This window comes from Chrysemys picta, chromosome 9 (genome assembly GCF_011386835.1).
Source record: "Chrysemys picta bellii isolate R12L10 chromosome 9, ASM1138683v2, whole genome shotgun sequence".
Lineage (NCBI taxonomy): Eukaryota > Metazoa > Chordata > Testudines > Emydidae > Chrysemys > Chrysemys picta.
This window is the reverse complement of record NC_088799.1, coordinates 7,460,590-7,486,785: the sequence shown is the minus strand read 5'-3', so window position 1 is coordinate 7,486,785 and position 26,196 is coordinate 7,460,590. Positions and strand designations below refer to the sequence as shown.

The window sequence follows — 26,196 nt, the reverse complement described above, 5'->3', positions numbered from 1 at the left end:
TCCATTTGGGGACCGCTCAGTGGCCCCTGGGAAATGAGCTGTTGGATTTCAGTTTAATTCCTAGTAGGCAGATACTCACATCCCAACTAGCCCTCTGCTGAGGCTACAGATGATGCAAGGGCTCAGTGGGCCATAGAGACCGAACTCCCCTCGTGTCCCAAGATGGGGTCCCCTCCAGGGCAAGGGGGAGAGCATGTGCCTGGTGTGGGATGGAGGGAGAAGCTTGCCTGTGGCTGCCCAGACAGTACCTTCAGTCTTCACGACAGTCAAATCCAGTCCTCTTCTCCAGCACTTAAAACCCTTTGCTACAGTCATCTGTGGTGGGACTTGGAAAGCTGACCCTGGTGTCGGGGCACACTGGTTACCCTAGGCAGGCCAAGAGCAGCGCTCCAAGCAGCAGCTACACTAGGAAGCAGTTACAAAAAGACTTGATACACATTCTTAACTATTGTATCCCCAGGACTGTCTCCTAGTGGGTGTGAGGAACGCAGTGTTCAGGACTAAGATAGGAAGTGGTACCCTCAGCCCAGACACTCAGGAACTCAGCATGGCTTCAGTTCCTACTACAGTTAGTGCCTCTTCATTACAAAGCACAGCTGCCCCACTGCTTTACCTGGCACTGTACAATGGGAATGGTGATTTTCAGAACTGCTTGTGTAGTCTGACGTAGAGACAGACAAACAGACAGACATCCAGCCAGCCAAGAGGCCTGCTTACCCAGGACACCACCCGGCCATTGAAACAGGGAAGCTTGGCATTATCATCCGAGATTTCTTCCTTCACGACCCTGTGGAAAAAAAGAGATGGAACAGGTTAGCAACAAGGCTCAAAGCCTATGGTTAAGGTCACAGAAGGCAGCCTCTGGGTTGAGCCATCAGATCAGACATCAGTTTGGTCATGGGGCAGGAGGAGATGAGAGGGGACAAGGAACTCGTGCTGTTCACAGAAGCACCCACGCTGGGCTGCAGTGTCATTTCCGATCCCCCACGGCGTTGACAGCAGAAGGCTCCACTGCAAGTTCAGAAAAATGGCCAGTCGCAGGTTTGATGGGGTGGGGAAAGCCCTGGAGGCAGTACAGACTCCCGCTGCTCAGCAGTCTCAACGGAGCCCAGAGAACAGGGGGAGCAGGGGGATGCCTGGAGAGAAACCAATGGCGGGAAGTAACCAGGGCGCATAAAAATCAATAAGTTAAATCATTTGAAAATTGGATTTTTTCAATTTAAATTAAGTGCACTTAAAAAAAACCTTTTAAAAATACATTTGAAGTTATGACCAGCTATGTTAAGGCCTAACATCACTATGATCAATGATAATCATTTAAAATAAATAAAAAATAATATGCTGCAAGGAGCCCTCCTCAAATTTTGAAGAGTTAAAGGGTGCTGGTTTTTTGAATTACAGACAGACTCAGGGGAAAACATCTTTATCTTCTGAGGTCCACTCAAGCTTTTTAAAGATGTCACAACGCCATGTACATGCCATGCATTAAGTATCTGTATGATTTACAGTATTTGCAATGGAGCCAATGCTGCTATCTTCATTTTTCCAAATGTAAGTACTTCCGGTTTCTGTTGTACAGAAAAGCCATGATTGTTGATTTCAGTTTAGCTAGCAAGTGCAGAGAATATTTGCTTCATTTGGCTTGGTTCATCAAAGTTGACAAACTGATTAAGAGTTGAAAAAGCAGGAAAGCTTGTTTTCCTCTTCCACTCTATGACTAAAATCCTGAGGGACACAAGGGCAGAGTTTCAAAGGTAATTAGGGACCTAACTAGGCAGAGAGGTACCTAGGTGGATTTTTAAAAGCACCTAAGCAGGGTAGGTGCCTAATTCCCATTGATTCAACTTTCATTGATTTCAAAATCCCACTGAAGAGAAAGGGAGCAGGAAATGGTGTTACAATGAAAGCCTTACTTAATACTTTACATTTCAAATGCTGTAATTGGTTCCCTCCTTTTCCGTTTCTTTAATAAAAGGTTAAAAAGTTGTACTGGTGTGTTCGCCATGGTCTCTGAGGTCTCTGTATACCAAACCCCAGACCTTGGTTAACACTGTTTAATGTTGGACAGTGACTGGGTTATGACAACACCTTTAGCCCATATATTAATTTAGATGAAATAAAACAGCACCTATCTGAAAACACCTTTGAAAGTTTGGCTTACAGGGACCAGAAACTATCTGCCACTTGGTTAACTACAGTTAATATTGCCTTCATTTAACAAATCAGTTTTAAATGCAAAACATGTTTTGATAACCTTATATTTTTTTCTTTATGTATCCAGCACATTTAAGGTGATTTTATTCAGCTAATAAAAACAATTTTAAAATGCTGGTTTTGAGCATTTTTAATTGCATTCCAATTTCCATCCAAATGTAGCTTGACCCAAATCACACACAAAAAGTTAATCTAGTAAATAAGAAATGTATCATTTACGATTTTCTATCATCATAAAAAATGTAAAAATTTAGATTCTGAATATTAAGTTATACAATTGCTTAAATAAATGCATATCTGCATAGATATTATACATAGAGTATATATAATTTAGTAAAAAGGCTATATTTCATTGCAAATCACTGTATTTTAATAGCTACCAACCAATGAGAATGAACCTTTCTTTAGTAAAAGAACTAAAAAGTACAAATGCAAAATAGGATTCAACTTGAGTCAGGGTTTCCAGCTTGCTTATTTAAATCATGATTCAGATTAGTGATTTAAATCACTCCACTCTGCAAGTAACTATTCCAGCAAAGCAGGAAGGCACAAAACAAGGACCATGTCAGCCCCAGGTGTCTAAGGGCTGCCCCTAACTTACAGAAAATAAAACTGGATGCAGCTGTCTTCCCTGGACTGTGACCCATCATCCCAGCATGCAATGCAACCTGGCCACTTAGATCAAGGCAGAGCATGCTGAGACATGGGAGCATAGGTGCTCAGATAACAGCCGAAATTAGGGCAGCAAACTGCATTTACACTCTTAAAGCATCAATCAAAGGTAAATGGACAATGCTACGTGCCAATATCTGGGGAACAGGCTCTGCCCCACCCTGCCAGCAAGATGAGCTGCTCCATTCAGTGCCACAGGCTCCCATTAAAGGAGTCACCGAATGAAACCAAACAGATTTCAAGATCACCACCGGTTGTCAACACACAATTGTCATGAGCTCTTCCCAAGGCAAAGAAACAGTGTTGCCTAAGGGGCTGGGGGAGAAAGAGAAGAGATGCAGCATCTCAGTTCCACAACAGCCCAGAAGGCAATATCCCCTGGGTACAAGGGAAGGTACATCCACAGACCAGGAGGGCAAGAACACTTAGCACTCAGAGCAGATTAATCCTTCCTCCTCCAAGGTGTAGCCAACCCAAGGTCACATCAAGGCAGCAGCAAACCCAGGATTAAAACTCTGCCAGCCTAATGCTCCTTCCTGTAGTCTGTGTAGTTTTCATACTGACACTATCAGCATGGCTCTGCTCCATAGAGCAAGTGTCAAATGCTGGCACATTGCTGAGGAGACACCAGTCTCTTTCAGCACCCAGGCCAGTCCGTCTCACTTGCTGGAAGGCTCCCCCAACACCGCCCCCCCTTGCCTGGCAGCACTAACATCCACTCAGACTGACACAGGCAGCCTGGACTCCATCCAGTTCCTAGAGAGAGCTCCAGGCAGAGCCAGTTCCCAGTACTGTCTGCAGCTTCCTGAGGGTCACAGAGCCCCAAATGCAGGCAAAGGGGGCAGTGCTACCCACGGGAAGGGACCAAGTGACCAACAGCCAGGAAGGGACTGAACAGCTGCACAGGGGTGATAGGGGAGACCCCACAATTTCAGATGGCATGTCCCACCAGGGATCTGCTCCCCATGTTCCCACAGAGAAACGGAAGGAACACAGTTGCTCCAGGACAGGAACAGGCCTTTCAGGATTCATACTGGTGCTGGGAGCAGATTTCTTCCCCATAGTACATGGACAAGCGCCTCCCAATCTACCCCTCTAACTTCCCTCCATAACCTGCTCCTAGCATGCATGTTGCATTATTTATCATGTGTTTACCACCAGGACTCCAGTGTGCAATGAATACAGATTTAGAATCCCCAGAGGAAAGCCTGATAGCAGTGAGCTAGTCAGACACACGCTGAGCAAGAACCCCTCCCAGGTCTGCTGACGCCTGTCTGCACAGCTCCCCATGCTATTCTAGCCCTCTCCACTCCATAGATCTGCTGACGCCTCTCAATCCTGAGCTAAGATCCTCTTCCCCTCTACACCTCACGCTACCCCAAGCCAGTCCCACCTGAGCTGGGCAGCCCCCCATATGCATAATGCCACATCTGTTCTCGATAGGTGGCACAGGACAACCCTGGAGGAAGCCATGGAGAGGAACAGGGCCACGTACCTCCTGGGGACGAATCCTCAGCTGGTGGGGTTCTTCCCCCAGGGTTCCCAGAGCACCAGGTGAGACTGAAAGTGGCAGCCCTGTGGAGCCCAGCAGGCTGCCAGGCCAAGGCGGATCCCAGGAGAACTACCCCTGGTTTGCTGTGCGCTAGGCAGGCTGGCCTCACACCTGCAAGGGTTTAACAGACCCACTAGGTTTGGGTAGCTCTGGAGCATGCCGAGACATGATATCCTCTCCCATCCGAGGAGAACTGCTAGTTATTACTGGGCAGCCCTAACCCTGCCCAACGGAGCGTGGCATAGGCCACATGACCCAGAGCAGACTGCAATGGCTCTGTAACCCACTGAGATTAATGAGCCCAGCAGTCAAGAAGGCTGAGAAACGGCTCCAGATGGGATCTGTATTCTTCACAGGCCATCATCCCTCCAGATCATCCCCAAAGAGCGACCTACGTGGTGTGGCAGCTCAGACCCAGGTGTGAGAGGACTGAAGATACCCTGGCCCTCAGTGGGCTACGACAGCGCATTGCATTGCCTTCTGCAGCAATTTGCCCTGCACAAACTGCACGCACTGCCTCAACCTGACCCATAGGCACTTGGAGCGCAGCAGCCCTGGGCAGAGCAGCACGCCACACGCAAACTGCACACAGGGCCTGGCCCCTGGGCAGTGTTCCCCACACTGCCTCCCTCCTCTGTGCTGCATTTTCCAACAAAGGGACCTGCGGGAAGGAGGAGGGGTCGGGGGAAGGCAGGGTGAGTGGGCGGATGATTCAGGCTCCATCCCCCAGTGACATGGAGGCGGATTGTACATGGAGCCAGGCTGGGGGAGGGGGGACACTTCCACGGCCGCAGGAGCCAGGGTTGGGTTTGCTGGGTATTCGTGAAACAGTTGTCTGCTGAGACGCTCACACAAGCAGCACATCTGCTCCCATGCCGGTGGGGGAGGGGCAGAGGCAGCCTGTGAGGAGAGGGAGGCGAAGAAGCCAGCTCAGGCCCTCATCAGACCCCTACCCTCCTGCAGCCTTCTCCCTCCAGCAGAGCCAACTGCTCCTCCCCAACACCACCCTCCAGGCTGCGCCCTCCACCGGCAGAGGTGACCAAGCAGGGAATTTCCTGCAGGCTAGTAGCTTTGGGGCAGAGAGGCTGGCTCCATGGATGAGAGGAGGGCAGTGTCTCCTCCAGAGAGACCCAATCCCAGGTTCACAAGCACAGGGGATTTCATATATTACAGCAGGATGGATGGGGGTAAGGGGAAGGTAGCAGGAATGGGGCAGGGGGAGAGGAGGCAGCTGAAATCAAACACATACTTGGAGACTGCTGGCCTGTGTCCCTGATGGAGCCCCTGGGCTCCGGAGCCACTTCCAGTTAGCCTTGAACGCAGCTGCCTGAGTCTTAGCCTCTCCCATTTCCCTGCAGTGCCTCCCGCTGGCACAGCAGTGCTGGCTATGGGGGAGCTATGGGAGTCACTCCAGCCCAGGGCTCTCCTAGACAGGGCCCATTGGCTACGGGGGATGCGCAGGGAAGCTAATGCATCTGGCAAAAGAGAGAGAGAGAGAGATTCAGTGGGAAGGAGAAACCCCGAAGCGTTTGAGAAGCCTGGGAGTGAGAGTAGCTAGCTCTGGATATGCAGTTTTGAGCTGCGTATGCAGCACTATACTGGGGTACAAAGGGGATAGACTCCCTCCAGAGCATCTCTGGGATGACCCCATCCAGAATAGTGTTCATTTCTGAAGCCTCATTATCAGAAAGATAATGACAAACTGAAGGAAGTTCAGAGAAAAGCCATAGAAATTATCAAGAGCACATGGGGACTCACTTACTGGGGAAGAGATCAGAAATCCAAAATCCGCATAGTTTGGGGGGTGGGGAAGAGGTTGAGAAGGGAAGAGGGGGCAATAATTCGATCACCAAGCATCTGAGGCATGTAAATACCAAGGATGGAAAGGAATTCCTCAGAGTAAGGCAGGGAGCTAGGAGATTCAATTCAGCAATGGCAGTTTCAGGCTGAAGATCAGGAAAAACTTCAGAATAGTGAGATCAGATGGTTTTTGGTTTTTTTAAATGTAAGGAAATTCTTAAACTAAATTAAGCTTTTTGCCTAAGGAAAAAATCCTCACAGAACAGTGGCATTTTCTCAAACATCAGAAAGGCAAGAACTCAATGTTGAGCTCAACCTTACATTACAAAACCCCAAACATCAGGAAGGTGCACCACTTAGATCCTCCACATAACATTAGCTCTGCCCCAATATGAAAACTCACCGAATAACCGAAAACCAGGAGACGATCCTGTCCTTTAACACCACCACCACATGCTTCAGTGACTAAAAAAACTGAAATGTGATTTAGCTCTCCACATCTATAGCATAGGTTCTTTAGGGCAGGAACCAGGTCTTGTCTCTCAACCACCATGCAGGTTAATGGTGCTGAATAACTAGAGTAATTGTGCATTTATACCAAAATATTGCAGCCCTTATCACTGCAGATAAATCCTCCGCAGTTTCTTCTGCAAGGCCAAATGCTGTTGCCAAAAAGAAACAGGCTGTGACATCTCTTTACCAGAAGAGATCACCTAATGAGGACAATTATGTAGGGCAATTCCTGAAAAAAAAAGATGGCATTTCAAACGTGAAATGTCCTCAGAGATCAAGCCCAGACATAATGCTGTTGTACGTGGGTTATCACCCTCTGAAAGGCTGGATCCCAAATCAGGGCGCTTGCATGCCAGCGATCACACTTGTGTGTCAGATACAGAGGCCCTCATCTCCAGGGGCAAACTATGTGCATCAGATAGGCTTAGGGGATTGGAGAAGTCTGCAGTCATAAACCAGGGGCTTCCCAGAGTCAATCAAAAACTCCATCAACACGTCTTCACCCCATGTGCATCAGCAGGTGCATGATGCTGTATGGGATGGAAGGGACCAGGACAGAGATAAGGATGTTTTGTTGACTGACTGCATTTTCAGGTAACATTTGTATTCCTTGAAAGAGCAACATTCTCTCTGAAGGGTCTTCCACTTAAGTAACTGAGACAACCTCCAACTAAACTACATTTTATGGCTGGGAGATGCACATGCACTAAGTCTGTAAGGCATGCTGGGGTAAGAAGGGCTCTAGGAGCACAAGATGAGATTGTCACCTCCCCTTCAAACTCCTTTCCCAAGCCCCCACGAGCAATATCTTCCTCGGCATTCCAATTTCATCGCACGAGGAGCTTACAGACTCAACTGCACTCCAGCTCCCTTGAGCCTTCCCTCTCAGAAGGCGGTATACTGTACCCCGGCCGTCCTCTAGTGTCTCCATCACCTGGTCCCAATGGGCTGCTGAGAACTTCATCACACAATTGCCTTCGTTTGAGGTTTTTGGGAAGCAAGGATTGTAAAGCAACTGATCTGCTAAACTGGGACCCTACAATAACAGTGCCATAGCAGGCACCTGTCATCTGTTCTCCTGCATAAGTCATAAGGTGAACTTTACAAGGAGTCTTCAGAGAGCACGTTTTGTTTCACTGCTTGCTCACAGAGGCAGCAGGGAAAGCCACACCCAGGAACTAAAGCACATCAACCAGGCCCTGCCATTTTTGGCCTGACAACTTAACAGTCTCACCACCTGGTTCTCCTATTGCTAAGGGAAGTAATGGAGTCAGTGAAGAAGCAAAAGACTGAACATGCGCATACCCAACTGTAACAACTTCCCTCCCACGCCCTCTTGGATATGCTGTATTAAAAAGGAATTACTGTGGGGAAGTTCTGTAGTCTGTTTTATACAGGTGATCACAACTAGATGATCACAATGGTCCCTTGTGACCTTGGAATCTAAGGAATCAGTCATGCAGAATTTTTTTCCAGCAAGGCTACTCAGGGCCATGACTCCTTCAAACTGAGAACAGGCAAAGGGGGCGTGAAATTCTCCCCAGCCTAAGGGGCTGAGCACTTCAATGAAGCCTTGGTCACTCACTGTTCCTTTGTCACTGTTGGACAGGTTCTTTATAGTTCCCTGCTCCTAACGAGCTCCTTTGGCCGTTCCACATCACTGCAGTCATGAGGCCTTGTCAAGACACCCATTATTATACTGTGTAAAGGTCCTGGTTAGGGATTGGGGCCCCACCGAACTAGGCACCGTACACACAATAAGAAGATGGTTCCTGTTATGATTTCTCTGCCCTAGACACTCAAGCCTTAGAAAGGCCCTTTCAATGACTGGAAAAGAAACCAGCGCAGGCCCTATGTCCCAGAGCTGGAGTTAGCAGAGACATTCAGCTCCTGCTGGATTTGTGCTCAGTGAAGAGGGCACCCACTTCCACGCCACCCCAACCCACCCAGGACTGAGTGTTGATCCAGCCCAGGGATGCGGAAGCAACAGGATTTGGAAATAACCAACTGACCTCAGAGGCCTGTCTAGCACCAACTAAACTAAGCATGAGGCCCAGAAATCAAATTAAGCCAAAGACCCACAGTGGCCTCTCCCCGCTGGATCTCTGCGAGCTGCCGTAACCAACTGACTGTAGGAGCTGCCCTGCCAACGAGCTCCACAGACCTGTCAGTCTGAACAGACACAGGAAGCTGGGGAGAAAACTGCAGGAGACACAGAGGCATTTCCACATTCATTAATTTTGCCCTGCCCAGCAGACACCACTGGCATCCACCCCCACAACAATGTTTAGAGAAGCCATCAAAGGAGCCATTCTCCAGGCCTCTGAAGGTTCAAAGCCACTTTCATTCCCTCTGGCTGGGGCAAAAGGAAACACCCCAACTAAAAATAAACCCATCTCCCCACTCCTGTAATCCAAGCAGCTTCAACTCATTGGGGCAGAATGAGCTAGTCTACAGGGTCAACCACAAGGATAGCAGATAAGCCTAAAGGGACCACACTGGGGGAACGAATGAAGGGCCTCTGGGTAAAAGATCCCTACAGACAAATTCAGGAAACCTTGGGCAAGCCAGCAGACATAGCAACACACTCACGACTGAAAGCTGGGCTCCTGCTGAGGGAAAACTGGCTCAGAGACGCTGCAACTGAAAGGAGACGGATGTATTTCAGGGTGGGCTAAGCACTATCTAAAGTGGCTTTTAAGGTTCATCTTAATGGTGGGGCCGGCAAGCAAAAACAACAAGGCCTGGCCAACGGTACTGCTCAGCTCCAATTGGATCCAAGCAGCTGGGAGACGCCACAGCAATACCAAAGGTACGAACCTAGGGATTAAGCACACTATACAGCACCCATCACTGTAGTACCTGGAATTGCCAGCTTGATGATCTGATGGTGCCAAGCAGAACAGAGCTCAGCTCCCACTGGAACGCAGAGGAAAAAGCAGGGACTAGCCAGTTAGATGGAAGGAAGGATCTACTGGGCCAATGGCAGTAGCTAACCCAGTGGTTACAACTAATCTGGTGTACTTCACAGTCTTATTTAGTATCTCATTAATGAGCTCTCGATGGAATCCCTGCAGTTCTACCAGTACGTCACTGTTTTCCAGGCTGCCTGAGAATGTAACACGCTCTCTGTTCTCACCTGCAGGGCCTGGGACCGTACAGGGGTTAAAATGAGAAACAAGGAAAATATCAAAGCAGGGAGGTGCAAAGAGCCCCCCCACCCCCTCCCAGATGTGGAGGGATACTGCAACAAAGGCATCGGAGACCCCCACCACTGCCAGCACCTGTAGTGTGGCAGACAGGGACGAGAAGACCAATGAGCCCCTGTGTGTGCAATGTAGCAGGCGGGATGAGGCCCTTCTTCCTTGGCCTTTGGAGGAGAGAAGCCCAGCCAGCCCGGGCGCTTTCCTAACAGCAGGCAAAGCTCCTGCCAAAAAAACGCTGATGCTGTGGAATGTGCTGGGTTAGCAGAACAGCTCATTCCTGGAAAAGCATCAACGCAGCGGGAGAGCAAGGAGGGAGAAGGGGGGGATCTGAGCAACTCGACCTCCACACCTGGGGAACAAGGGAGTCACCACAAAACAATTCGCTCACCAGCACCCCCTCCTCCTGGCCTCTCCGCACAACAGGCCCAGCACAGCCCCTTTGTTCTCAGCCCATATTCCTGGACCAGTCAACAGTGCAGCCTCCTCGCAGAGCGGAACTGGTAAGGCACAAAACCAGGCAGACATCTCCAATCACATCTGAGACCTGGGCAGACATTTGTTGGGAGGAGGGTGAATATTCACTGGATTTATTCCCCACCACCATGTGAACAATTGGTTTGTGTTTAACAACAGGTCTGCCCGGGGCGGGGGGTGGCAACAAAACTGCCTCCGACTGCACCCTGGCCTCATGTCACCGACCTAAGTTCCATCTAAGCTTCACAGCCGCATAGCAGCCTATTTAGCGCCGCACAGGCGCTCAGGGCTGTGGCAGAGAGAGGCGCCTCTCCCCGCCGGCCCCAGACTAGCCACGGACCTGCAGCGGCCAGGAGAGAGGCGCCCCTCCCCAAGGCCCAACCCAGCCCAGCCCTTGGAGAGGTGCCCCTCCCCGAGGCCCAACCCAGCCCAGCCCCAGATCTACCGCAGTCAGGGAAGAGGTGCCTATCTCGAAGCCCCAGCCCCGGAGCTGCCGAAGTGGGGAGAGGCACCTATTCCCCCCCCCAGCCCAGGAGCTGATGCGGGGAGAGAGAGAGCTGGGCGGGAATCCTATCTCCCCGCCATAGCTCCGGGGCAGCCTGCACCCCAAACCTCTCATCCCCAGCCCCACTCCAGAGCCCTCACCATCCGCACCCCAACCCTCTGCCCCAGCCCTGAGCCCCCTCCCACATTCTGAACCCCTCGGCCCCACCCCTGCCACATGAATTTTGTTATATGCACCAATACAGAGGTGGTGTGTGACACATCACCTCCATATTGGTGCACATAACAAAATTCTTTCCGCACATGCGTGGGAAAAATTAGAGAGAAAACTGTCACCGACCATCGCAAACTGCCCTCTCACTGCCCCAACAGTGGAAGGGGGGAAACCCAAACACGAGACACTTAGGATGAAGGAGAAGGCACAACCTCTCTAATCAGACTCTAGGGCGGAAGATTCCAGTAGTGTCAGCCCCCATGGCCTCCCACAGTGCAGCTGCCCAGAGGGGCTTGTAAAGCAAGGGCAGTGTGGGTGAGGTTGGGAGTTCTACCCATACACCTCTAAGGCCAGGCTGAGGATGACTCCATATGGGATGCAGGGCTGGACAACAGCAGGCAGTGCACCCACTGATGGGGCACCTCCGCTTCCTACAGTAAGGAGACAGCACTGGCTTCGGCTCATGTGGGAGCAACTACAAAGCTCCATTCTTGGGCCTCGATGGCTATTTCATTTGAAGCAGCATCTAAAGGACAAGTCATGTTTCTCAGTCCTAGCACACGAATTTCACACAGGCTCGTTCCCAAACACATCACTTCAGATCAGCAGCTATGTTCCTTCTACACCCTGCTCCCATTTCCAATGAAATGCCCTGTAAGGACAGAGAGGGGAGAGAGGGGCAGCTGTGGGGAGAGTCAGAATCCTGTGCCCTTTTCTCTACAGGCTCAAAAAGTCTCCAGATAGCCTGTGGGACTATCAACAGCAACTTCTCTCCTGACCGGGGCACTCTGTGCCCACGCAGACAGCCTCTGCAAAGCCAACAGGGGAGTCAAAAACAAGCCCCAAATCACCTTCTTTTATAGTATGACAAAGCATTAGCCCCAGACAATGACAGAAGGAACCCCACAAAGTGGATGCGTCCCTTTCCAAAAGTAGGGCCAGAGCAGCTGCAGAGGATGGCTTAAGAAACAACTGGATAGTCATGGATCCTGGACTCTACATCCCAGCATACCTTCTGGGGGAAGGGAGGGCGAGCAGTTACACCAATTCCCTACAGCGCTCAGATGCAGGGGAGGAGAGCGAGAGCCAGCTTGAGAACTATTTCCAACCACAGCTGGAGCAATTACTGGACAACTCCTCTGCACCAGAGCCAAGCAGGGAAGGAGGAAATCACACGCCTAGTAGAGTGTGCCCACCAGACAAATGTCAGCAAACTGGAAAGAATTCAGAGAAAAGCAACAAAAACATGCATCCAACGAAGTGGGCATTCACCCACGAAAGCTTATGCTCCAATACATCTGTTAGTCTTAAAGGTGCCACAGGACTCTCTGTTGCTTTTAACAAAAACAGGGCGGCTGGAATGATCAACCTGCAAGGAGACAGTTACAGAAATACACCTGTCTACCGTGGGAAGAGGCATGCAGAATAGGAACAGACAGACCCGAGCACTGGACCGGCTAGCCTGGTCTCCTATCTCCAACAGTGGCCAGTACAGACGTTTGGGAGGAAGTTGCAAGAAATTCACGGAACGAACACTGAATGGGACAGATCTTAAGAGCATTTTATACTAAATCCAGCCATTTCTCAGGCTCTTCCCCGGAGGCAGGGCCCCGCACTAGAGCAATGTACCTGCTGTAGGACAGACATGGCCTCTCAGCAGGGCCACCATAAAAAAGATTATTTTCCAGACAAATCAAAGTCTCTTGGTTTAATCCTGCCCTCTGCACTACTCCCAGTGCCAAGCAAACACCAGACCTTGGGGTCCAGGGAAGCGCAACAGAAAGGAAGGGGACACTGGTTTTGGCAGCTGGAGGAACAAGAAAAGAAAGAAAGATGCTCTGATCCTACCTAGTAAGAAAGAGGATGCGCTGGGACTGAATCAGAGATCCAAAATAAAAATAAATAAAATGAATTAATGGCGATATCCCATCTCCTAGAACTGGAAGGGACCTTGAAAGGACATCGAGTCCAGCCCCCTGCCTTCACTAGCAGGACCAAGTACTGATTTTGCCCCAGATCCCCAAGTGGCCCCCTCAAGGATTGAACTCACAACCCTGGGTTTAGCAGCCAATGCTCAAACCACTGAGCTATCCCTCCCCCCACCAAAAAAAAGCGAGCAAGTCACAGAACAAAACTAACCCTGACCAGAGTCAAGTCAACCACACCCCCAAAGAGATGGCATACTGCTCCAAGCAACAGCTTAGCCAAACGTGCAGGACAGGGAAAATCCCAGCAGCCCCAGCCCTTCCCAGGCTGTTCTCAAAATTAAAGTCATTCTGCTTTGGCTCCTTCGCTTTTCTTGGATCACGGTCACAACTGGCACTGACTGGTCCTCCTCTTGGCAGTCTCAGCAAATCTAGGTTGCCAGGGCCCAATCCTGTAGCGGTCTCTCCAGAGCAGGGCGAAGACACAGTGGAAGGTGGTAGGACTTGCCCTGCGGCTACCCAAGCTGCAGCTATTATGTGACTAAACAACAGAATTCTGAGTTCTGTAGCAGTGTTGAAAAGTGGTTACACTAGCAGTTAGTTAAACCTTTTCCAACACCACTTCAAAGTGGTCCATTGCGGATAATTATGTTCAGCAACAGATCCACTTCCTGCCCCAGTGTATCTGCAGGATGGGAAGAGTGGTTACGTGACCCAGGACTTTCACTTTCCTCACTCTTAGCCGTATTGAAGCATTAATATAGCATCTCACAAAACTGGGTGACTGGGCAACAAAATGGCAGATGAAATTTAATGCTGATAAATGCAAAGTAATGCACATTGGAAAACATAATCCTAACTATACATATACAATGATGGGGTTTAAATTACCTGTTACCACTCAAGAAAGATCTTGGAGTCATTCTGGATAGTTCTCTGAAAACATCCACTCAACGTACAGTGCGGCAGTCAAAAAAGCGAACAGAATGTTGGAAATCATCAAGAAAGGGATAGATAATAAGACAGAAAATATCATATTGCCTCTATATAAATCCATGGTATGCCCATACCCTGAATACCGCGTGCAGATGTGGTCGCCCCATCTCAAAAAAGTTGTATTGGAATTGGAAAAGGTTCAGAAAAGGGCAACAAAAATGATTAGGGGTATAGAATGGCTTCTGTATGAGGAGAGATTAATAAGACTGGGACTTTTCAGCTTGGAAAAGAGGCGACTAAGGGGGGATATGATAGAGGTCTATAAAATCATGAGTGGTATAGAGAAAGTAAATAAGGAAGTGATATTTACTCCTTCTCATAATACAAGAACAAGGGGCCACCAAATGAAATTAATAGGTAGCAGGTTTAAAACAAACACAAGAAAGTATTTTTTCACGCAACGCACTGTCAACCTCTGGAACTCCTTGCCAGAGGATGTTGTGAAGGCCAAAACTATAACAGGGTTCAAAAGGGAGCTAGATAGATTCATGGAAGATAGGTCCATCAATGGCTATTAACCAGGATGGGCAGGAATGGTGTCCCTTGCCTCTGTTTCTCACAAGTTGGGAATGGGCGACAGGGCATGGATCACTTGATGATAACCTGTCTGTTCATTCCCTTTGGGGCACCTGCCATTGGCCACTGTCAGAGGACAGGATACTGGGCTTGATGGACCTTTGGTCTGACCCAGTATGGCCGTTCTTATTTGCATGGAATGTCTCTCCTTGCCCCGCAGTTAAGTCACTGGGAGCGCTTTAGAACAACGCGTTTGTGAGACTGGGACATCCATACGGGATCACATAGCAACACAGGCATGTGATTATTGTGCACATCTCAGCTCAGATGCATGTGAGCTCTACAGCTCACTAAGAGCACACAAGCAGCAGGCAATTTCCCCATACTTAGCGCAGCCCAAGGCATTGGCCACATGGAGGGTTGTGTCAACTGGGGAGACTAGAAGATTTAAAAGGGCCCAGATTAAAGATATCTGTGCATAAAAAGGCAGCTGAATTGGGGGACACACACACCTTGATTCTTGACCAGGGGGGTGGGGTAGTGGGGGGAAGAGAGGGGAAATAGGATTTTGTTTGTCTCGACCTTCTCCCACCCTATCAGCATTTCACACGTTAGCTCCAGCTAACATGAGAAATCTTATCCAAGAGAGGGGAGAAAGTTGTGTGTATCTGAAAATGTATCTATAATGCAAGTCCCTCTACCATACTACAACGAAGACATCTCCTGGCCTAGTCTGATTTCACTTGTGAGAGTAGAGAGGTTGCGTTAGGAAGATCTAAGTAACACACGGATGAGTCAGCTACCACAACGACTAGTACCCTAGTGACCTTCTCTGCACTCTCAAAGTTTTGCCACCAAACTGGCAATCACATCAAGTACCAAAGTCACACTCATTGCACTATTTTGCACATTACCCCCAGCTATTTAATGATCGGACACTGTGCAATGAAAACAAAAGGGTAGACCAAAAGCTGCCCTGCAGGATTCATTGTACGACAGGTGCACGAGATACTCTCCTCCCAAACAGCATAAGAATCCCCAACAGCGAACAGTTTGGTTTGCCCACGTATGGATTACCCACAGGACTCTGGAGTCACAGGTACAGTGAGTTGCTACTAGCCTCCTGGGCACTGAAAGCTATTCAGGGGAAGACAGTGGAGTGTAGTCAGGAGAAAGAGGTGGTTATTAAGAAAAGGAATAATATAGGCGATCAGCAAGAACTCTGTCAGGAGAGATACCTGCCTGGGAAAACCATTTTCCTAGAAAAGAGATGGGAGTCCAACTGCTTCAGACATTTAAAACTAGACTGGGGCAAAACACTAGAAAAAGTGCATTAAAGACTAAAACTGCCCCAGTGTCTGCAAGCCAGACTGGGGGTCCATCCACACTAAGAAAAAAGTGGGTTTTACTAACAGATAGTAACCGGGGCTTAATTTGCACCTCTAGGCTTGGCAGTTCGTAGCCCCGGCACTGATGCTTGACACATCAGTTATGAAAGTAAAAATATTGCTTGAGACCCGGCACCTCTTTCATTACAAATTAAGCACTGATAGTAATTAACATGGTAAAGTTATGGACAAGGCAGTAGCAGTTTTAACACGTGTTAACAGGCAGAGGTAAACATTAATGGTAAAAATAAAACACTTTTTTCCCTAGAGAAGACAAGGCCTAGATGAGCTCACACCCACAGGCCTTTTTCATTGCTTGCTTCTGTGCTCTCTCTCCAGTCCCTGGTACTCACTACAGAGCCTGAAGTGGTTGGATTTACAGCTGACACATCACAAGGGGCCAGTTTAGGAAAGAATTCCAAGCAAAGTCCTTAGGATACCCACATTAGTAACAACTCAGGAGGAACCCTGTCTGTACAATAAATCCCTCTGGAATTCACCCCATGAGGCGAGAATAAGACCTGGCCCTTTCTCAGCACATCCCAGCCAAGGATCTTAAAGCACTTTCCAAACACTAATCTCTAGCCCAATAAAGTAGGTCAGTATTACCCCTATGTTATAGAGAGGGACTATAAGGCACACAAAAGGGAAGTGTCTTGGCCAAAGTCAGTAAATTGGTGGCAACGCTGAGAACAAAACCCAAGGCACTCGACTCTTAGGCCTACGTTTTCAGCACGAACGTCCTCTCCATTGTAGTCCAAGCCTGTGACACAGCTCCCAGAATGCAATCCTGTTTGACTGGCCCTTAGACTCATCTCTGAGGTAGACTAGTGTGTACGGCAGCAGCTGCTGGGCATCAGAGAAACCCAGACACAGCCTGCCTCATTCACACCCAGCACTCCCCATGAGCCACTGAGACAGCTGGCAACAAAGAGGGAGGTCATTCAGCAGACGCTCTTCTCAGCACTGCAAGGGCAGATCCAGAAGTCAGCTGAGAGGAAAGACTTTCCCAGACAGGGCTGCTGCTAGTTCTCTCCTAGCAGCTGTTCTCTATGGGGAAGCCAATGTCCCTACCCTGGGGGGCATGAGGAAGCCTGTTCCCTCCCAGGGATTTAAAGCTTAAGTGCAGCTCGGAGCCTGTAACGCTAGGGCCAACAAGCCTGATTCTTTTCTGCCAGTTCAGTCAGTATTACAGAAATTCACTGTAGTTTTACTTACATCTTGGCCAGCAAGGCAGAGCAGAGAGGGGACAACCAACTCAAAGCCCAGCCGGTATGACACACTGACTGAATGATGCTCCCACTGCCCTGGAGACTTGACCCACGATGGGGCAGTCCTAGGGAATTGCCCCTCCCCCCCCCATCTAAAAAATAACTGATATAAAATCATAATTGTTCCAACTCCAAACAATACTGCCTGTACAACTGGGAGCCCAGTGATCCCAGGGGGAGAAGAGCCCGGCTCCAACTCTGTGCCTGCCAAAGCTACCAGAGCAGCTCAGTTCCTAGCGGCGCTGGCCCATTGTAATTATCACAGTCACAACATCACAAGGCTGGAGAGAGAGAGAAAAGCCAGACCAAGAGCCTCAGAGCAGCAGGAAGGAAGCTCAGGAAGATGCCAATATGTCTCGTCTGCGAATCACCAAAGCTCTTGTCTGCTTAGCCTGAGAGTCCTTTGAGGCAGGGATGGAGCACACAGTACAGAGCACACCGGCGCACTCTATAAACAAGAGCAATCATTGGGACCTCTCTTGTAGACGTGGTCAGAGGGAGTGGAAGGTTTTGCTATGGAGACAAAATAGCTGAGAGATTGGCCCAAACCCCCCAAATCAGATCCGGCTCCAAGTGCCCCAAAAATGTGTTGGGGAAAATTGATCTGAAAACGGTCCTATGCTTCCAACAAAGTCTTGTCTAACACCTCCCCCTCCCCACTGAAATGATGGGGTTCACGTGTTCCATCTGAACAACAAGCCATGAGGGCTGGGATCACATGATGTTGCAGCCAGACCCACCCCGCTACAAACACTCCAGAAAACCACCAGCCAGATAGCAAAGGTCATGGAAGCAGCCTCCAACTAACAAACAAGAGGGTGGGAGGGGAAAGAGGAGGGAATCAATCGGAAACACCAAACAGGGTTCTGGCTGTCACCCCATCAGATAAGCCTCCATGCAGCCCAAACAGCATCCAGTGTGCACAGAGGACTGGGCAACACACAGGCAACGTCCACATCAGCAGCTTGCACAGCATTCTACAAACCAAACTCACCCAAGCCCAGCTGTCCTGCAGGGGCTTTCACAGAGAGTCAGGTAAAAGCAATGCCCTGGCCCAGGACACTGCTGTGTTCTCTTGCATGTTTACACTGGATGCAGCCAAGGCTAGCTCAGGGGCAGGGGAGGTGAAGGATCAGCAGGATCGAACCAATTCTCTCATTCCAGGAGCATCCCCTGCATAAACAAACATCCCATCAGCTGCACAGCCCTTTCCCACCCACCCCCAACCGCTACACAGGAGGCTCCCGCTAACCTACATCACAGAAGCCTCAGAAAGGACACAAGGAGCTTGAACAATGCGCTCTGCATAGCTAAAGAGAAAGGCGTATGGCCTGACTGCCTAGAAAAAGGGGCTGGTTTTTGTGAGGTTTTTGGAAACCAAGCATGACTATGAAGAAAGAGCTACTGGGGGACTCACACCTCTGTCCACACAGAGACGCCTTTTCGCACTCCCCTTCCCTCCTGGCTGAGCAATATCAAGCCAAGCTCTGCACATCAGCTTCCATAGCTCAAGAGGGCTCTGGGCCAGAATGCTGCAGCTCAAACACATTTGGTCCTGTCAGCCTCCCGGGGATCGGCAGGACTGAGCAGACGCGTGTTTTCACAGCCATGCCCTCGTATCTGGGGAGGGAGCGCATGGCACCAGTTCAGCGACTGCCTAGGTCAGGACAAGCCCTCATCAGAGACAGAAATTAGCCAGTCCTCTAGGAGGTGCACAGCAACAGGACAACAATACAGCCATTACAATAATATATGATCACAGTCACTGGACTGGACACTGCAACGGAGACGAATCACAGAGCTCCCAATGAGATGAGAGTAGGTGGGGAATCCAAGGGCAAACAGGTCATATACACTGGAGGGAGCTAAGCTTGAGGAGAACTAGCAGGGGCTCAGCATTCTGAGCCATGAGCATGAGGGACATGATCTACCACCATCTGCATCCCCAACTCCAAGCCAGCCAACACCACTAATTCCCTGGCAATCCCACCCCCTTGCTGCTCCCGGCAAAAGGGACACTAACATTGTTCCCAAGCAGTACCACCCAGACACATTGCTGAAAGGCAACCGGGCTACAAAGGGAGCAAAGGGCCCCTGTGTGGAATGGAGCTCTGCCAACTTCAAAACGAGACTCTCAAACATTTATTTTAAATGGAAACCAGAAGACCGAACAATGGCTGCCATACTGTCATCATTAGCTCACTAACAGGACAAGAGGCAAAAGTAAACCAGAAAACCAACAGTATCATATTCTTCCAGTGAGCACTGGGGGAGGGCACTCACTGTCCTGACCACAGAAGCCAGAGATACCCCCCACCAAAGCCTCACATGTTCCCTGGCAGGCCGCTCCGTGCATGAGGCCTCTTTCCTTCACTCGGAGCACTAGACCCTGCTGTCACTGAAAGCCACTGGCAGACCACTGAGCTCAGAAAACGGAGTCAGGAACTGAAGCCAATTTAATGTTGAGTACAGAAAACACTCTTTCTGGCAGAACCATATGTCTCAGATCCACAGGACTGGTGCTATGGAGGAATCCCTTCGATGTGCCAGACTCCCAAGGGGTATCACTCTTCCTTCAGGGTGAGCCATGAGGCCTCATCACCTCCTAGACTGAACGTCTGGGGCTCCAGACCTCCTGCTTCACCCTGTGAGCTCCGTCCAGAAAGTCCAGCTGAGACAGACCCTGGCAGAGACTTGTCTACCCTTCAGGGATTAATGCACCTCACCCAGTATTTGCAGTGACGCCTAGTGTCAAAAAAAGTCAGGTTTATCAGTCAATTGGACACAGCCTAGTAAGTCCTTAGGTGAGCCCCGAGACTGAAGGTTAAAGCACAGACCAAGCCCATTCTGGTTAGCCCAGAGCCCAGCCAAGCTGTAATGAACTCCATGTTCAGGCTCTGTCTCTCTCTCTCTCTCACTTTGACCTCCCTGGGCAGTTCCCAGTGAGAGGCTCGACTCCTTCGAACAGCCAAATCCGATCCCTCCACCTCACTCCTTCCCAGTTCTTTGTTCTCGAGCTGGGAATTTTGCTCAGCTTCCATGCTGAGTGGTGGGGAAACCCCTTTCCCTCTGGGCATTAGTTGCCAGGTGTCAATGTCCTGGTGACTGGATTTGCCATGGTCTTCTCAGATTTTCCATGGATATGGGGTCAGCGTCAGCCTGTCCTTTTTAAGGACCCATTCAGGCTCAGACAGGTGACATTCATACCCATGTCTCTCGTTCAGCCTGCCCTGAGAGCAAATGGTTCCTTTTCCCCCACCACTGGGTAGCCATGCGAAATACAGGAGAAACTGAGGCACACAAAAAAATTTACAGAAAATTCCCACTTCACCACACCATAACCAAATAGGACCTTGTGATGGACAGCATACAGCAACTCACGGAAACAAGGATGCAGGGCCATGTTTACACAAGGGTTAAATCCAGTGGAATACATTTCAGCAGCTGGGCAGAGAACCATGCTTGAAACCATTACATTAACAGCCAAGAGCACGCAGCCCAGGCAGAGAACAAGGCTATGTTTGGCCATGATCACAGACCAAATGCCAGATCAAACATGCTGGAACTCAGCTAAGCTGCACTTCGAGATGGCTAGAGGGCAGCAATTCCATTTCACGACAACTTTTGAGGTCCCAAAACTTGTTTACCTTCCACACCAGAACAAAACCAAAACCTTCTGGACTTTTTCAGGAATCAGAATTTTGTCGAGAAGTCCGTGTTCAGCTTTTCAATTCATCATTAGCTGCAACCAAGTTCAGTAGGTGTTGTGAAGGTTTGTTGTTTGTGTAGTGTAGACAGGGCCCAAATTGGCTAGCTTGTCTTACAGAACACCTCTCCCTGGCAAAGAAGCCAGGGTACGAGTGCCATCAAACATGGTGGTTGCTAACATGGTGCCAACCACAACACAGCCAGGGCTGAACACCAACAGAGTCTAATAGCTGGGTTTGAGCAGTAGGGTGCAGCAATGCAGGCACATGCAATGCCATCCAGGGGGTGTGAGTACAGCAACTAACCCTACACACACACACACATCTGTTACACCCCAGCCCTGGTGCTCTTGCTCTGCCTCCCCCCACAACTTGGGAACAGGCTCCTGCAACAGCCACGACTAGGATCAATTCCAGTGTCTATGTGCCACCGGTGCCCTACTGGGGAGAATGGTGTGGAAACTTTCCACCAGAAGAGCACAGAGAGGTTGGCAGTCCCTAGCCACGTGCTCAGAGGCCTACAAGGCAGGAAGTGCAGCCGGTCAGTGGGTGCAGTGCCCAGCATTCAGACACCTGAGAAAGATTTCAAATAACCGTTCGCCCCCAGCCAGGCAACTCCATCCCACCTGGTCAGCAGGGAGACCTCTGTGCCCTCACAGCTAGGTAGGAGAGACGGCAATAGACGAGCGTACTGTGAACACATCTCAGAGCTGAACGCTGCCCTCCAAGGACCTCAAGCTTTCTGGTCAGCTTGACAAGGAATAACCTGGTTGGGGGAGGGCCAGTCAATATGCTGGGCATCGGCCAACCACTTCAATTCTGTCCTAGGAGGCAGGTGCTTTTTCACAAGGATTTCTAGGCTGAGTCAGTCTAGTTGTCCTAAGCAGAGCTACACAGAGTACCCAGCACTGCAGGCATCTACAGTTCAACTAAACCCATTTGTCTTGTCCCCTTAGCCCTTCCTGACTTTGCAGCAGCAGATTGGGGGACATCCAGGGAATGAACAACTCTTCTCCTCAATTAGGGAATTTAACTGCTTAGGAAAGACTCAACAACAGAACGCCACAGGGACAGCATACACCCTACCCCTCAGTATGAGTAAGGACACAGTTAGCAGCTCACTGGCTGGAAGATGAGGAGAGGTGCAGGACAGGCACTGCCCCTTACCCAGACTTACCACAAGGGAAATAAGTAAGCAAACAAATCACACAAGGCTTCCAAGCCTTATGAGCTCACTTACATTGTCAACAGATTCTCTCTCACCCTCTCCCTGCATGCAATCCAGTCTGAGTGACAGCAGCACCTATCACCAGGAACAGGGCAAAGCCAAGAGCCTTCTGCAAACAAGGAAGTTACGCATACAAGAAAATATCATCTCAGGCTCCAAAGGGCTGGCACACTATGAGGCAGCTCACCACTTCTTAGAGATTGACACTGCTTATTAAGTTTAGGATCCATTCCTTGTCTCCAAACACTCTCAACCAGAAAGACAGAGGCTCCTGGCACTGATTTCAAAAAGATCCCACAATAAAAATAAATCAATCAGCCTCTCAGCAGACATCAACACATTTCCCCGTGCACATGTGCGCGAGATGAGGTCGCCAAATACCAACAGCGTCAGACCCACGAGCTGGGAATTCCAGCAGGGCCTGTTTTGTTCTGGCTCCAGAAAGTTCTCCTAATCTCAGCCTTGAACCCAGCTTTGGAAAGCTGAGTGATAATTAAACAGGCCTGGATTAGTTATCAGGCTGGTGATTAGTTGGATACCAATTTTCGCTTGCCAGCTGAGACCTGGAAATCACTCACCACTGTTCAGAGGTTAAAGTTGGAATCAACTCCTGAACACAAGTGGGAGAAGCAGCAGAAGCACCCCATCATCCCACCCCAAATCACTTGTGTCCCCTTAAGTGATGCGACACAAGAGGGCATGGGAGCTGGTTTGTCTTATCACTGCCAAAAAAAGGGGAGATCACAGAGGTCCAGAGACCGCAATGAAATGGAATAGAAGAGTTGGCAAGGCACAACGGAGACAAGCAAAACAATCAATTGCTCAGACCAACCACTTCCTTAGGCACAACCGGAGTTATGAGAAAAAAGAAAGAGTAAGGGGGAAAATTAAAACTTTCAGGCAGCCAAGGATTTAGGGAGAGGAGAGAAGAGGGAAACCTTTGAGCCAGTTGCTAAGAGTTTGCCTACACACAGAAATTGCATGAGTTTGAAAGACTACTTAAATTAAACCAGAGCAGGGACTGCATGGACATCCTTCTATTGGTTTAAAGCTGGTTATATTGGTTACAGGTAAAATCTAAACCAATAAAAACCTGGTTTAAATTGATTTAAGAGAGCAGCCATAGAGTTGCACCAGTTTAAATAAACTGGCTTAAAAATCACACCTTTAGTTTAACTTGTTGCAACTGTGTGCATAGCACAGACTGCAGAGAAGACCCGCATTTGTGATGCGCAAAGCAAGACACCATTTCACTATGACAACTTGGGGGAGCCTTTTCACACATTACTGAGATCCAGATCCTTACTGAATAACCAGGCAAGCTACAATGGGGCTTCAGGAGAAGTGGAGTTTGTCACGTCCTTGCATGGATACAGTAATAAAAAAGAAAAAAAAGAAAAAATCAGGGTATCAACTGAGATCAGGGCCCGTTGTGTTAAGCACTGCACAGATTCAGACACACACAAGTAAGAGTCCCTGCCCTGAGGATCTTACAATCTCAAGAGACAAGACAAACAAAGGGTGGGAGGCAAGTATTAGAATGGCTGGTTTACAGATGAAGAACCGAGGCACGGAAAGATTAATTGACTTATCCAAGGGGACTCTATTGCCATTTGTTGCTGTCGCATCTCAGTCCAGTAAGAGACTCCTGCTCTGTGGGTGGGTAATGGACACATTTCCCCATGAGGACTAGCTCAGGAAATGTTACGACCTCTCTGTTTAACCTTCCCCTCTTCCAAATTTGCAAGATTAATTATTCTTGGGTTTCTTTCCTTCCCGCAGAAGATACCATTCTGGGATTCACTTATTCCAAGGCTGGGTACCCTACACTTCGGCTAGCAATAGCTGTTGATCGGCCCTGCAATTCCACACTCAGTAAGGAGAATCCTGGTTCACATTTCCAAGGAGACGTAAACACTGAATCAGCCTCCCGGCAATCCTGATACTCAGAGCAAACAGATGTTCACAAGATAAATAAAATAAAGGAAAATCCCACACACTAAGGCCTGGTCTACAGTTAAATGTTAGGCTGGCATAGCTAAAAGTTCACACCCCTGAGCACTGAAGCTGTGCTGACCTAACCCCCAGTGTAGACATGACCAGATCAATGGAAGAATTCTTCTATCAACCCACCTACCGTTAAAGCGCCTTCCAGCGCCGTAGTAAGTGTCTACCCTACCACACGACCGTGGCATGCCTGCAGTGCCGTAGCTGTGTTGCCCTACTGCTCATAGCAAAGACATGGCTTAAGGCAGTGGCTGCACTGTTGCTTTGGGATGTGGAGAGCTGGAGGGAGCTTCCAAGGAAACGCCATGCCAGAGCTGTCCTGCCTGGAGAAAGGCGGAAAAGACGGAATTGACCAGGCCTGAGCTTAGGGCAGAGGAGGGAAGGGGAAATGGTCAGGCCTGCATTAGCAGGGAAATCTGGCTGACTCTGGGGAGGGTGAAATGCATCCATCCCTGACAGACGGCTTGCAGAGAACTCACCCTCATTCCCTAGGAGTTTTACCTCCTTAGAGCCCAAGGCCCATCCCAGTCGGAGGCTTCCCCTTTCTGTATCACCAGCTGCCACTGAACCTTCAGGCTCCAACATTCCCTCTGCCTCATAAAGAAGTAGTTTCTAGAAGTTCTCCCACTGTCAGAACCAGGCTGGCCCAGGAGACTCGCTCCACAGGAACCATGTTCCTCCTTGCAGGTGCTGGGGGAAGGGGCAACCTGGGGAAAAGGGGCAGATTGTCTGGCAAAGAGTAATAAGTGCACATGAATACCACCCCTTTCTATCTCAATCACACAGCAATTCTTTTCAGTCACTCACATGGCACAGTAAGTGTCCATGCCCTTCTACAACGATCTCTCCTCCCCATCCATCTTACTAAGATGGAGATACAAGACCCCAGTAGGTTCCTGCCAGCCCACCTCCCCATGGGTCAGTTGAAGATTATTCCCTCCTGTATACTGTTTAGAAGTTACCAAAACATCTTAAATGACAGGGCCCCGGCCCCTTCCTTGGAGACAATTCCACAGCTGGATCAGTCTTACTGTCTCCCTCCAGCCCTCAGATCATTCTCCTTGCACTTCTCTGAACAAGCAGGTACCCAGAACTAAAAGCAACATTCCAGATGGGTTTTCCCCAGAGTCAGACAGAGAGAAACTCTCCCCTCCCTGCTCCAGAACTTGAGGCCTCTGCGTCTGCAGTCTCAATTAGATGATTTATTCAGCAGCATAGAAGTACGTGGCACTAAAACAAAACCACACTGACCAGTTTTTTTACCCCATATCACACTGCAGACTCCTGTCTGATTTGCTGCCCACCCCCTCAGTCTCTCTCATCCACTTCTACACCCCAGATTTCTTCCACCCAAAGAGGAACCAGGTTTAGGGTTATTCCTCTCTCCCATTGAATGAGCTGCATCTGTCCAAGCTGATCCTTGTTTTATTATTTTCAGCCCATTTCTAGTCTCACTGGGTCATTCTGTACCATTTCTCTGTCCTCACTAGTATCTGCAGCTCCTCCCTGGTTTGCTTCATCTGCAAATTTCACTAATCTGCCACATGCCTCCTCTTCTGGATCATTAGTGACGCTATGAAATAAGACCAGGCCTAACACAGGTTCCTGCAGCTTCCACCAGACCCCCTGGCCACAACTTGTGACATTACTATTTATTACTACTCTTGGTTCACAAATGCAGACACTTTTCCATCTATATGGCAGTGTTGCACTCAAGGGTTTCAGTTCATTTTGAGAGCAACATTTCAAAGGATCCCAAAGCATTTATTTACAAACAATATGCATGGAGAATTCATTTCACCCACCACTGAAATGCAGCCTCCTCTGAAGGGAAGGCAGCAGCAGTTGGGCAGTACCCAACAATGGGATACAACAATTTAGGCACAATATGTAGTGCAAACAACTGAAATTCCAGAGGGAAGGTAGGGCAGGAAAATGTACTTAACTCAGCTGGAATTTGGACAAAAGGTAATACCAACTCATTTGAGAAATGCCAGGAATCTTTCATG

At 49.2% G+C, this 26,196-nt stretch overlaps 1 protein-coding gene across 5 annotated transcripts in view; it reads right to left on the bottom strand.

The window, feature by feature from the left end:
* Positions 1–22,308, bottom strand: part of DVL3 (dishevelled segment polarity protein 3) — a 38,311-nt gene extending 16,003 nt beyond the window's left edge. Inside the window, exons 1-2 of one of the 5 annotated variants that reach the window (XM_042843945.2) lie at positions 22,193–22,308; positions 718–787 (exon numbers count right to left, since the gene is read on the bottom strand). In XM_042843945.2, coding sequence (XP_042699879.2) covers positions 718–787; positions 22,193–22,194 — 72 coding nt within the window. In that variant the 5' untranslated portion in view covers positions 22,195–22,308. The remainder of the gene's footprint in view (positions 1–717; positions 788–22,192) is intronic. The other 4 variants (XM_065557647.1, XM_024109767.3, XM_042843943.2 and 1 more) reach the window with 4 other exon arrangements.
* Positions 22,309–26,196: the final 3,888 nt, after the last annotated feature.